This window comes from Saccopteryx bilineata, chromosome 2 (genome assembly GCF_036850765.1).
Source record: "Saccopteryx bilineata isolate mSacBil1 chromosome 2, mSacBil1_pri_phased_curated, whole genome shotgun sequence".
Classification (NCBI taxonomy): domain Eukaryota; kingdom Metazoa; phylum Chordata; class Mammalia; order Chiroptera; family Emballonuridae; genus Saccopteryx; species Saccopteryx bilineata.
In genome coordinates, this window is record NC_089491.1 from 304,163,300 (window position 1) to 304,177,339 (window position 14,040).

A 14,040-nucleotide genomic window follows, 5' to 3' on the forward strand; every position below is an offset into this window, starting at 1 on the left:
AATTTCTCTCTAATTAAGTGTGTACCTAACCTCCCACTGAAAGAAGTATTGCAAGTTAAACGTCTACCAGATTCTTGAGATACCCAGGCCCTGCTCCCTCACATCCCTCCCAATAGTTACACAACTCATAACCAGCCAAATACACAGGTTTACTTTCTATGTGTATCTTCTTAACAGACTGCTAATGTAACGTTAGTGAAAATAGGATATTGCCTTGTTGCTATCCCCAGCACCTAGCTCAATGCCTAGTACATAATTAGGTCCCCAAAATATATACTAAATGAATGCACAAATAAATATATCTTTTCAATCCCTTTTTACTCTCTGTGCAATCTGAGTACCACAGACAATACAAGGAATGTTTCCCTTTTTTTCTCCTAAACCCTTACTGTTGGCAATCAAACATTTCCACCATCCCAACCATCATCTCTCTATGAACATGCCCAAATCTCTACCAACAGCCATTCATTTGTCAATTACTGAAAATTTCAGCTTCCATATCCTTCCAATATCTTAAACTTAACAATCAAAAATCAAATTTTTCACAGTCTAACCCTCAAAAACAATTCATTCTCCTAACTTTGATATTTCTATTAAAGGCACCATTACTCTACCAGTCATCTGAGTCCAAAAGAAACTTCATAGTCCTCTTTCTTTCCTGCTTCCAAGCTCATTTGAAACCTGAATCCCATCAGTCAGAAAGTCCTGTAGATTCTTCCTGCACCAGGTGTTTCCCATCTGTCTCTGGCCTGGAAGCTCCAGGAGTGCAGGAGGTGGTATCTGTCTTGTGTGGCATGTGTCTGGCACATGGTAGGAGCACAGTACATATTTGCTAAATGGACTGAAGGATCAATTTCTATTCTTTTCATTCTTACCATCCCACCCTAATTTAGATCCTTATAAACTACTGTGGCAACTGGTTTCACTGTCTCAAGTTTATTGTCATTTAGCAAATCACAATCCTAAGGTTAAGTTTAATCTTCCTTAAGTAGAAATCATACCTCTACTTGGACATTAGCTGTTCAAATCTTTAGTGGTTTCCAGTGTCTATTGCATACAGCCAAATCTCTTTGATAAGACTCAAAGCCCTCCATAATATGATCCTATCTACTCTGTCCAGTTCCTCCAGATACACTTGTTATCCAGCAAAACCAGTCTACTCATTATACCTCAAAAGTGTTTTGTACTTTCTTCCTGCTGTGTCCCTCCCTACAACATTCCCTCTCCACCTGTCAAAATCCAATTTATTTTCTTCAGTCTAGTTCAAATCCCATTTCCTTTCTGAAAGTTTCCTGACCACATTCTTCTATAGCACATACATAGTACTTACCATATATGCCTTATACCAAAAATCTGTGTTGGTATACTTTATCCCTGACTAGATTATAAATTAATATGTGAAAGAATCACCATATCTACTTCTTTGGATTTCTCTCCCTCTAAGAGTTACCTTTAAAATGTTCAACAAATATATGCTGTTAAGAAGGAAAAGCTGTAAGAAAGGATGTTGGCAGAGGATTATAGAGTAGCATAAATTCTCTATAAGGGACACAGCAGGATAGCAATGTAGGCGTATTTCTCTAAAACCTCAACAGAAAAAGAAAACACCTCAACCTCAAAATAAAAGAAAGCACCAAGCTATTAAAAGTAGGAGATCAAAACCAAGTGAGCTGTGACTGAAAAGTAATTTACAGCAAGTCTACGTAAAAAACTGCCAGCACATTATCAATTAGAGTCCTGCTGGGCAATATTAACAGATTCCACTTAAAAGAGACAATCAAAGGCTCAGCAACAAATACGAATGCATTTATGCTCTTCAAGGAGCCAAAGAAAAAGTAAAACAGCTTCCCAAGGAAGGCTTCCTAACCTTACATAATATTATCTCTGCTCTTAATCAAACCAGGCAGATAGGATTTCAGACATTAACAGGGTCCTCCCACAATTCAAAGGGATGAAGGAAGCCATATTACCTATCTTAAGAAAGGAGAATAAGGAAGAATCAGATAATCACTGTAGTTCTGTCTGTAACATCTCTCACTTTCTATGGGGGAGGCGGAAGAGGAGGAGCATGATGAGACCACAGGTTCAGAATGAACAGTGGAGTCAGCACTACATGGGCTTTAATAAAGGTATATGCACCGAGCACAATGTGGGAGAAGACAAAAGGTGAGCAGGAGTAAAGCACAATAGGAAGCAAAACCAAAGAGTGGCAGTGCAATGGCTACCAGCGTAAAGAGTTTCCCAAGAGAAGATGAACAAAGCAGTACAAGTCACATTCACCCCTAAAAGTAGTCACTTGGAGAGTTGGGGGAATGGGTGAGAAAGGTGAAGAGATTAATAAGTACAAATTGGTAGTTACAGAATATTCAAGGAGTGTAAAGTACAGCATAGGTAATATAGTAATATTCTTTTTAAAAACTTTTATTTTATTGATTTTAGAGAGAGACAGGAACATCAATCTGTTCCTGTATGTGTCCCAACAAGGAACCGAACTGGCAACCTCTGTACCTCCGGACAATGTTCCAATCAACCAAGCTATCTGGCTGGAGCCAGTCAATAAAATTCTAATAACCATATATAGTGTCAGATGGGTACAAGATTTATTAGTATGATCATTTAGTAAGCTATGTAATGTCTAATCATTGGGGTATACACCTGAAACTAATATAATGTTGTATATCAACTGTAATTGAAACACACAAAAAATACTTTACCCTTTTTGGTTTTTTGTGTTTTTTTTAAAATTTATTAAGGTGATATTGGAAAAATGAAAACTTATTTTTAAAAACTGCAACAGAACACCCAACCTAACCCAGTATGACAGGCTGAAATCTAGCCAGGGTGAAAACTGCCCTGGAAAAGGTGGGATGAAACCATGTGGACTGACTTCGGCCCTAGCCACCTTACCCCATCCCAAGTTGAATAGATTCCATGTTCCTGAGACGCGTCTGTCCAGAGCTGCTGCTGGCAGCTGCTCTCTTGGCAGCTCAGGGAGACAAATTCATGGCATTGCTAGGCCAACAGCTGTTACAGCTCCGGAGGAGGTGACGAGTGCCCACTGAGATGCTCTGGGCAGAGAATGAACTATTCTAGGGACCCGCCCAAGTCAGCAAAATCCAGGCTACACATAACCAATGAATGAAAGTACAGTAACATTGTGGCTCCAGGGACCCAGGAAAGACATAACCCTTTTTCTGTCCCAGCTTCTTTGACTTCACTTGCTCCTTGACCTTACATTTGGCCTACTTTTCCATTTCCAAGGGCACAACTTCAGTGTAGACCCACATTCACCTTAGGCCAAAAGACAGACCTTCCTAACAGGTCTCCTTCCAGTGTCTCCGCTCCAATTGATCTTATGCATTGTTGCCATAGTTACCTTTCCAAAGCACAGCCATAATTATGTTTCTTGCTCAAAAACTATCAATGGCACCCCCATGCTTACAGAATAAAGTCCAAACCCTGTCTCCTGGCATTCGTGGACCACTGTGATTTAGTCTCTCCCAACTTTTCAAGGCTTATTTTACTATTTCGTTTATTATTTCTTTCAGCAAAGCAGACGAGTTATCCACCAGCCTTGTCTTTCAATCTGTTACTACACTGTTCTCTCTATCCAAATTCTTCCTCCCCCGTTTTTATCCTCCTTCTACAACTTTTCCCTTGTCTCAACTGAATTAAGCTTATAAGATCAATACCTAGTATTTACACTTTTATTTTTTAATTTCCCATCCACTGAACTTCACCTCCATATAGCCCTTCCCAAAACCCAGACTGAACAAACCTCTCTTCTCTGTGCACTTGTGGCACTTAGTATGGATATGTGGCCATGATGATCTGTCCTCTGACACATCAGAGACAATGTGGCAGAGTCTGCTAATAGACCCCAAATATGTTTCTCCTTCTCTTTTATTAATAGAAACTCTATTTTCAGGTCACCCAGAATAATAACTACACTTCCCAGCAGCTCAGTAGAACAGTGATGGCCCTGGCCAGTGGCTCAGTGGTAAAGCGTATGCTGGCTATGGATGTCGCAGGTTTGATTCCTGGTCAGGGCACACAGGAGAAGCAACCATCTGCTTCTCCACCCACCTTTTCTCTCTTTCTATCTCTTCCCCTTCCACAGCCATGGCTTGACTGGTTCAAGTAAGTTGGCCTTGGGTGCTAAGGATGGCTCCATGGCCTCTGCCTCAGGCGCTAAAAAATGGCTCCCCAATAGAGCAACGGAGCAGCGGTCCCAAATGGGCAGAGCATCACCCCCTAGTGGGCTTGCAGGTAGATTCTAGTCGGGGTGCATGTGGGAGTCTGTCTTTCTGCCTCCCCTCCACTCACTTTGAAACAAAAACAACAACAAAAATATGCGACTAATTTCTGGCCAGTTAGATGTGAACTGAAGAGATGTATGTGCTACTTCCAGATTGTACCTTTAAAGAGTAAAGATGTGGGAAAAAAAAGATGTGCCTGCCCCTTGCCCTTTTGCCTTTCTCACTGGCTGAAATGAGAACATGGTGGCAGTGAGCCATCTTGGGTCATACAGACAAGGGCAAGGATGGAATAAAAAACCTGACCAAGTCCTGGACGGCTAATGCCAGGCACAAGAGAAAAATCAACCTATATCTTGTGTAAGCCACTATTATTTGGGGTCTAAAAAAGCAGCACAAGCCATTTCCTAACCAACACAGCCATTTCTATAAAGCCTTCCTTGGACCAAAAATGTCGACTTTTCAGTTGCTAACAAAAGATCCAAGCTTGTATCCAGCCTGGTGGTGCTGCCGGACAAGTGCTACTTCAGTTTCAGAAGCATGGTGGTTGTCTCTGTGCAGTAACACTTTTGGGTGCAAACATCAGAATATACCTGCTTCCCTTTTATAATATAGAGATGTGGAAATTGGAAAATGAAAGTGCTGGCACAAATACATGGTGATGGAAAAATTAGCTGACTTTGGGCGATGGGCACACAATACAGTCAACAGTTCAAATGACATGGAGATGTTCACCTGAAAACTATATACTTTTATTGATCACTGTCACCCCATTAAATTTAATTTCTAAACAAAAAGAAAGTGCTATTACTACTGTTGCACTGAAAATTAGTCTCATCCCTCTATTAATAAGACAAGGGTAGACAGAAATTCTCAGTAACTCTTCAGATGTTCACTGGACTGAAGCAGGCATACCACTGGTTTAATTGCAATGAAAAGAAAAGACCAGGTACAAAACGCTGAAAGTGTATCAAGTGAGGTATAATTCAGAAATTCACATATATACTTATAGCACTAGAACCCACCTCCTCCATGTAAAACTGTGGTTTAACATTCAATCATTTGACTTTTCTGTGCATTTTTAAGGAATAAATTGTGTATCAAAGTGGGATGTTGCCTGGACTCTCTTACTGCACTTCTCTGCATCTTGCCTGTATTCAGTGCATTTGTGTGTATGTCTCACCTCCTTTTCTTTTTTTTTTTCACCTCCTTTTCTAATAGGCTGAGACTTTGGGTGACTTCTGACCATGTGTAATTGCCACTATGTGACCATTTTTGACCTATAAGACCCAGCAATTTCATAGTACACTTTAGTTGATTGAAAGCTCTTGGGTTTGGGGCTCATTTTAGTCGCCTTCACCTCTCACAATGCCTTCTATATGGGGAGAGTATCTGTAAGAAATTGCTGTGCTTAACTTTTATAGATCTTATAGTTCCATCAGACAACACTATCCTATCTTACCTTACTCTATTTTAATGCTCAAAAAAAAGAGAACTCTCCTTCTCTCCTTTCCCTTTTCCCTCTCCTGCCCTTTCTGGTAACTTTTCTCCCAGTAGTAACTTTTACTCCTCCCAAATACTGGGTGTACCCAAGCCTTGGGTCCTAGTTTTAGCTCTTTGTTCTTCTCTTTCTCTTCCCAAAGTTCATATACATTCATATCTTCCACAGTGTTATACTGAAGATTATGCTATCTATTCCCCATCATAACTTCTTATCTTAGCACAGTCTTCCATCCAGATGCCTGAAGGCTTCCCACTGCCCCAAAGCCAACAAGTTCAAAGTCAGCTCACCATTCACAAGAGGTCATTCCTCAATATCCTACTTTTAGCACAGATGACATAATTCTTCCAGGTTGCCAGGTTAGAGATACTGGGTCACTTCTGACCATTATAGGTCTTTACCCAATCAGTTATCCAGTCCTGTTCAATTTCTAAAATACTTCTTGAATATATTTCTTCCTCTCCATTCTTGTTTGCTATCACATTGTGAAGGAATCACATCCCCTACCCTCAAACCTCCATTTTGGCTTCTCTGGCATAAAAATTCATTATTCTACCACATCTTTTCTCATGTCTCTGTCCCCACGCAAGAACTCAGAGGGCTCACTATATCACACAGTTGTATCAAATCTGGACTCCTCTGCTTGTCTGTCAAAGAGCCATTATTTGGTGTCTACTTATCTAACTTTATCTTCCACTGCTTTTGAAAAATACCTGTGTTCTCATAATATTTTGCTCATATCTCTATGAAAGGCTTTTCACATTAGGTTGTCTACATGTCTCTCTTCTCTGTCAGCCAGGATTCTAGAGCTTATCTTAGTCTCCGTAGGAATTAGTGCAGAGCACAGCACTCAGTAGGTATTCATAAGGGGTTGAGTAAGTAGAATGTTACTCAGGATAAGATCAGACAAGAAACTATTAAACTAGCCATAAAGTGACTGCAAAAGGAGTGGAAAAGTCTTCCTCTTACAAGTTCTTGTAGCACCTTGTACTTTAGTTTCATAACACTTAATTCATCTAATTGTGTGATTTATTTCATGCCTGCTTCCTCATTCAACTGCTGAGTGTCATGTGGAAGATGCAGTGCTTATTCACTGCTGATTCCCAAGGCACAGTGTCTGGCTAAAGGAGTTTAAGGAATGTATAATGGATGTATAAGAATATTTCTTTTTTTATTATTATTTATTTATTTATTTATTTATTTTACAGAGACAGAGCGAGAATCAGAGAGAGGAATAGATAGGGACAGACAGACAGGAACAGAGAAATGAGAAGCATCAATCATCAGTTTTTCGTTGGAGCACCTTAGTTGTTCATTGATTGCTTTCTCATATGTGCCTTGACCATGGGCCTTCAGCAGACCGAGTAACCCCTTGCTTGAGCCAGCAACCTTGGGTCCAAGCTGGTGAGCTTTGCTCGAACCAGATGAGCCCGCGCTCAAGCTGGTGACCTCGGGGTCTCGAACCTGGGTCCTCGACATCCCAGTCCGACGCTGTATCCACTGCATCACCGCCCGGTCAGGCAAGAATATTTCTTTTAATGAGGCTGGATTCCTCACTAGTCCTTATGCCCTTTTTACCACCAAACATTCCTACTTCCTCTCACCTGTCATACTGTTTTCTAATACACAAATCTTTAAAGCCTAACCTAAAATCGCACTTGCTTCAAGTAAACTCTCCTGACTGTTCTAGATCCTTTGTCTTTGATCATTTATCTCTGACCTCTTATCATATCTATGTTCTATATAAAACCAATGACTGCAATGAGATCATTATTTTGTTTTTGTTTTTAATGTTTATTTTATTTTACTGATTTGAGAGAGGAATGAAGAGAGTGAGAGAGAGAGACAGAGAGACAGGAACGTCGATCTGTTCCTGTATGTGCCCTAACTGGGGACTGAACTGACAATCTCTGTGCTTTGGGGTGATGCCAATCAAGCCATCCGGCCAGGGCGCAATGAGATCATTACTGCCTTAATCTTTAAGTGCTTTCTGTAGTAAACATCTTTTCTCCACAATAAAATTTGGCCTCTTCTGGATACACAAAATAAACTTCTCACCCTGGCCGGTTGGCTCAGCGGTAGAGCGTCGGCCTAGCGTGCGGAGGACCCGGGTTCGATTCCCAGCCAGGGCACACAGGAGAAGCGCCCATTTGCTTCTCCACCCCTCCGCCGCGCTTTCCTCTCTGTCTCTCTCTTCCCCTCCCGCAGCCAAGGCTCCATTGGAGCAAAGATGGCCCGGGCGCTGGGGATGGCTCTGTGGCCTCTGCCTCAGGCGCTAGAGTGGCTCTGGTCGCAACATGGCGACGCCCAGGATGGGCAGAGCATCGCCCCCTGGTGGGCAGAGCATCGCCCCTGGTGGGCGTGCCGGGTGGATCCCGGTCGGGCGCATGCGGGAGTCTGTCTGACTGTCTCTCCCCGTTTCCAGCTTCAGAAAAATGGAGAAAAAATAAATAAATAAATAAATAAACTTCTCCTTTATATTCTAATACCTGTACAATATGAAGCAAATAGCTGGATCTCAATAAATACTCACTGGTTGTTTGGGAAAAAATAAGGCCAGGTATACGCTTTAACAGGAAAATAAATTCCTCCAGCCTTGGAGAAAACACCCTATTTTTTGTATGTGATCTTAATCAGAGAAATTCAGTTGATTTAGAAAGTAGCAGTCTGTGCCTTAATTTGTAGTAAATATGTCCTTAAGCTGAGAATATGATATATTAGTAAAAATAAAATCATGTTTTAAACTTAGGAGCTCATTACCAGAATAAATCCAACTTTGACTCATTTTTCTAGAGCAAATGATTTCTCCCCCAAATCTTCATTTATTACATCTAACATAACATTTTATCCTCTCAGGATTACTTATCATAAAGAGAACAGGACTTGGGAAAGATAAGGGACTATGAGGATAAAACATCTGGAGGAAATCCCCATTCTGGCTATATTGAGAGTGTCACATGTTCTCAGTGTTAGCCTCCATAACATTGCTCAGAGCTGATTTATAAAAGATATGTTTCCTAAATTATTAGGGTAATAAATAAAAATAGAAAATAAGGGAAGATATACTTGGCATTAATTCTTAAAGTCATTCATTCATTTATTCATCCAGTAATATTTATGAGCACCTGTTATATACCTCTTATTATGCTAGGCACTGTGGGAGACTGAAAAATGAATTAGGCAAGTTTATCCAGTCCACTAAGAAGAAATAATATAAGGCAGACAGTGCTGAATGACCAAATAAAAGAGCAAATAAAATGCTGTACAAATTCAGAAGAGGGAGGACATTCTTTCTTCTGGGAGAATCACAAACGTTTGTTGGAACAGGTTACATCTGAGTTGGGTCTTAAAACATAGGTATGGCTTAGACATGCAAAAATGTGAAGAATGGGTACATAAGCTCAAATAACAGAATGAGCAAAGGCCCATCAGAGTTAACATTCTGTTTGGCTAAGGTACAGTGGAGCAGAAGCAGGAAATAAGGTTGGAAAGCTAGCTGGGCCAGATGTAGAGGAACGTGAGGACTAAGTCAAGGAGTGTCCACCTTTGTGAATACAGCAGCACCTCTCCAACTTTAAAGTGCACACAGATCACCTGAGGATCTTGTTATATTAAATCTGGGGGTGGGGTCTGAGATTCTGTATTAGCAACATCCTAGGTGGTACTGATATTGGGAGACCACACCTTGATTAGCAAGAACATAGATACATAGACACTACACAGAAACTGCCTGATCTCCAGTGTGTTCCAGGAAGACTAAATCTGATAATAGTGCATCAGGCAGACTGGAATGGGGAGAAGCTGTAGACTGTGGTCCTCAATGCTGGTCATACATTAGAATCATCTGGGAAGCTTTTACACTATATTGTTACCCAGGCCCTACTCTCAGAGATTCTGATTTAATCGGTCTGGAGTGGGGCCCAGACTACTGCATTTTTAAAAGTTCTCCAAGGAATTCTAATGTGCAGTTGGGGTTGAGAACCTCTGCTATAGATGATACAGTAAGTATTGCACTTGTTCAGGCAACGATGATGATCTAAACTACAGCAGTGGCAGTGAGAACAGAGTAAAAGGCCCATTTGTATAAAATACTGTTCACATAGTCAAAATAGACTTTAGCAACTCTCTGGCCAGCAATATAGAAGTATGACTACAACATCATTTGTTTCTTTGCATTAAAGACAGTTTAGTAAAATGGCTAAGAATACAGAATTTAGAACCAGACTGCCTAGGTTTGAATTGCTCTATTTATTAGTGTGTGTGTGTGTGTGTGTGTGTGTGTGTGTGTGTGTGTACACATTGGGCAAGTTTTTCAACCTTTTTATGACTTATTTCCTCATCTGTAAATTGGGGATATAACAGTAACCAGTATGTGTAATTGTTGTAGAGATTAGGTGACTTAACATATATGTAAAGACTTAACAACCATACTTGGCACACAGGAAGAGCTATGAAATTGTTTGCTGTTATTATTAGCCTGGTCCATTATCTATTCTGATCTTGTGAGGGTGTTAAACTATATTTAAGGCTGATCTAGAAAAGGACAAGTCCTTAAAGACTCTCAACCCTCAGCCAATTTGAAGTCACAGGGTTGCCTGTTTCATGAATCCAATTGGATCTAGGTGGCATACCTTGCCTCCCTCCATCCTGACCCCTATTCCCAAGATCTCTAAAAGTAACAGCCAAGGAGTCCCTACTTGAATTGCTGATCCTTGGTGCTGCGTGTCTTGGCCAGGAAGCGCTCTGCCAGCTTTTCCAGGTTGCGGGAGTAGTCCATCTCAATCTCAGCCTTCTTTCGGAAAAAGTCCTGGAGGTCCTGCAACAGCTGCACCCGGAGCTCACACTGCTGGTCCAGGCATTTCATCTGCTCTGTGAGCTGAGCGCGGATCTCTGCAAATAAAAAAGACAAGACAGTCATACAGAGATTCCTAAGGAGATCCACACATGCCAACACTTACCCCTTCCTTTACTTGAGCCCTGTTCCCTGGGGAACTTAAAGCCTTTAATAACAATAATAATAATAATAGGCCTAAACTGGCCTAAACTCCACCAACTATTTTCAGACTACTGAAAAACAATGCAACCAGGAATCTGTTGGGTCATTTAAGAGAAAGTGTTTATTAGACACTATAATATTCAGAGCTATCATTTATTGAACAATTTACTATGTTTCAGGCACAGTGCCAGAATTTGGGCTCCCTTCTGAAAAAGAGCCTAATGAATCTTCTCCCAACTATCCTATAGGGTAGGCACTACCTTTCATCCCCATTTTAAGATAAGAAAACTGACTCTCCAAAGAGTCAAGATATTAGATTCAAATCCAGACAAACTGACTTTAGAGCCCAAGCTTCTACCTTTTATACTTTCACCATCATTTCAAAATGTTTTCCCACATCTTTGTGAATTAGGGTGTGTGAGGAATATTTTAACAGAGATAGAAAGGGCCCTGCCCAAGCTCAGGTAGTGGCAATCAAGAATGAAACAAGTGGCCCTGGCCAGTTGGCTCAGTGGTAGAGTGTCGCCCTGGCGTGCGGGAGTCCCGGGTTCAATCCCCGGCCAGGGCACACAGGAGAAGTGCCCATCTGCTTCTTCACCCCCCCCCTCTCCTTCCTCTCTGTCTCTCTCTTCCCCTCCCGCAGCCAAAGCTCCATTGGAGCAAAGATGGCCTGGGCGCTGAGGATGGCTCCATGGCCTCTGCCTCAGAGCGACGCCCCAGATGGGCAGAGCATCGCCCCCTGGTGGGCATGCCGGGTGAATCCCGGTGGGGTGCATGCGGGAGTCTGTCTGACTGCCTCCCCGTTTCCAACTTCAGAAAAATACAAAAAAAAAAAAAAAGAATGAAACAAGCACCAAGACTTCTAGGCAAGCAAACCATCCACTGTCAAGCAGATTCTATGGTTTCCAATATTACAGAATGTAAATCAGCCTGCAAGAAGTTGATTTCTTTTTACCAACAAATATTCATATCTCTGCTTTTTCATCCCCACTGATGCTCAGAAGTTCTGCTTTGTCAAAGCTAGAAATATTTCTGGTTAAGCTCCAGTTTGGCAGATTTCTGGCTGGCCAGAGTCCTTGTACAGGACTAGCAAACACCCTCTCTGGAACTGCAGCAATGGTAGCTCCAGCTGCAACTAGATCTGCCTCAAATGCAATACTACATTTGTTACTGACAAGAAGACCTGGCACCCACAGGAAGCAGTCTGCCAAAGCCAGACTGCCTGTCAGCTCAGAGAAGGCCTGCAGTACGTATCCTGCTGAAGTTATGTCCCAATCTCCATCTGAGTCACAATGCAGCCATTTCTTTCATCTCTTTCACTCCAAGCCTGCTTGGCTCAATGCATTAGGATGTGACAGTGACTCCAATCCCAGGAAGAAAAAAAAAAGGGTTCCTATATTATTATGCCTTTCCTTATGCATGCTCCAAATTCATTCCCAGATAGTAAAGCTGTAACAATGCTTTCTGTCTATGCTGTGTAACACATGGGGCAGGGGGACCTACAGTTTCCATCTGAGCAGCAGATAAATCAGAGGCAAATCCAGGATCAGGGTTATATTGTTGAAAAGTTTGCCAAACTCTCCTTTTATGAAGCAATGAGGAATGGGCAAATGGTTAATTTAGCTTTCTGTAAAGTAGGCAGAGTTCCATAATCTATTCCCATCTTCTTTTTTTTTTTTTCTATTTTCAGAGATACCAGGATGTAGCACAAGTATCTAATCCTTTATAGGTGATCTTACATGATCTCTAAGTGCCAGTCTCACCCTCTTTGTTCCCATACCTCCCCCTTGCCAACCACCAGTGCCAACCAAGTCTGCAGTAACCTCACCTGAACTGAAACTGAGCACCGTAGGATTGTTTCAAGCAGACAGAGGCTGTGCAGAAAAGCCACCTACCTCATCACTCATCAAAGCTCTCTTGTTCTCTGTTTTTCTGGGAGTCTGATTACAAGGGGGTTAGGAGGAAGAGCCATAGAGGGCATGTCAGGCATACGATTCTTGCCAGGGATTTCTGGGCCTCTTAAAAGCAACAGCCCTTACCAAGACTATTCCTAGAGGTGCCTGTGCCCCTTTGATCTAGTCCCAGACAGAGGTCACATCTGTCAGTGGCAGCAACTGGTTGGGCAATTGTGGGTGGACAGACATTCATTGATATTACTTAAAATTGATCCATTCAATAAGAATCAGGGCCTTTCGGAGTGAAAAGGTACCTCAGTTGGTAACAGAAGTAGAAGAGGATGTGGATGAGTGACAGAGCTATCAGGCCCCTCTAAGTCATCTGTAATTCATTTAAGACTTTGCCTCAATAATCTCACTAACCAGTGAAGCAGAAAGGAACATGGTAGAATAGATGATGCCCACCTTCCACCAAAAAAAGAGAGGGCTGCTTGGCTTATGGTGGGGCAGTGGAACAATCTGGAGCAAGGAGGTTGCTGGTTCAAAACCCTGAGTTTGCCCAGTCAAGGCACAGATGACAAGCAAGCAATGAACAGCTAAAATGAAGCATCTATGAGTTCATACTTCTTGCTCCACCCCCCTCTGTAAAATTGAAAAATAAAATCTTAAAAAAAAAAAAAGAGGGGGCTAGGCAAATTCCCTTAATACCCAAGAAGTTCCAGAGGTATACCACTCCAAGGCAGTCTTATCCAAGGAACAAGCACTTCAGAAGATATGTGAATTAATTTAAGAAGCCTCCAACCACATCTAGCCAGCATGGCATGGCACCCTGACTCTCTCAGGTGCCTAAGTGAGTGAGCAGCACAACTCAAAGTGATCCTAGCTAAACATGGGCTACTTAGGAAATCTGTGCTCTAGTCCTAACTTGACTCTAGAGGCCTAAATCATCCCTCAGCTGGAATATGGAAAAGGGAACATTCAAGCCAAAGTGATCAATCAGGCATCCTTCCAGGCCCTGAGGGAAACATGTTCACTGAACACCCTTTATATATATCATCTCATTTAATTTTCACAACTAGTCCCTAAGGTATCCATCTCCAATTATCCTGACTGCATAGATTAAAAAACTTAAGTTAGACTTAAGTAATTTACAAAAAGGTCATACAATTAGGTGCAAGTGGTTGAAGCTAAATTAAGGTTTGTCTGACCTGTCAAAAAGGTTGGTTGTAGGGTAAGGAGACAAGAGGAATATAACATGTGTATGGAGTTTCTAAAGGATTTCTGCATAAATCTTAGTTTCTATAGCTTCCATGTTCCCTTCTCCACCATCCAGCTGAGCGCTGGTTCAGGCCCAGAGTCAAGTAAGGGCTAACCCACTGACTCACTAATTAG

General features: G+C 41.7%; 1 protein-coding gene across 6 annotated transcripts in view; it reads right to left on the minus strand.

Moving 5' to 3' along the window:
- Positions 1–14,040, minus strand: part of SRGAP2 (SLIT-ROBO Rho GTPase activating protein 2) — a 274,722-nt gene that overhangs the window by 156,828 nt on the left and 103,854 nt on the right. For all 6 annotated transcript variants that reach the window (XM_066261521.1, XM_066261520.1, XM_066261522.1 and 3 more), the window contains exon 3: positions 10,455–10,647. In XM_066261521.1, coding sequence (XP_066117618.1) covers positions 10,455–10,647 — 193 coding nt within the window. The remainder of the gene's footprint in view (positions 1–10,454; positions 10,648–14,040) is intronic.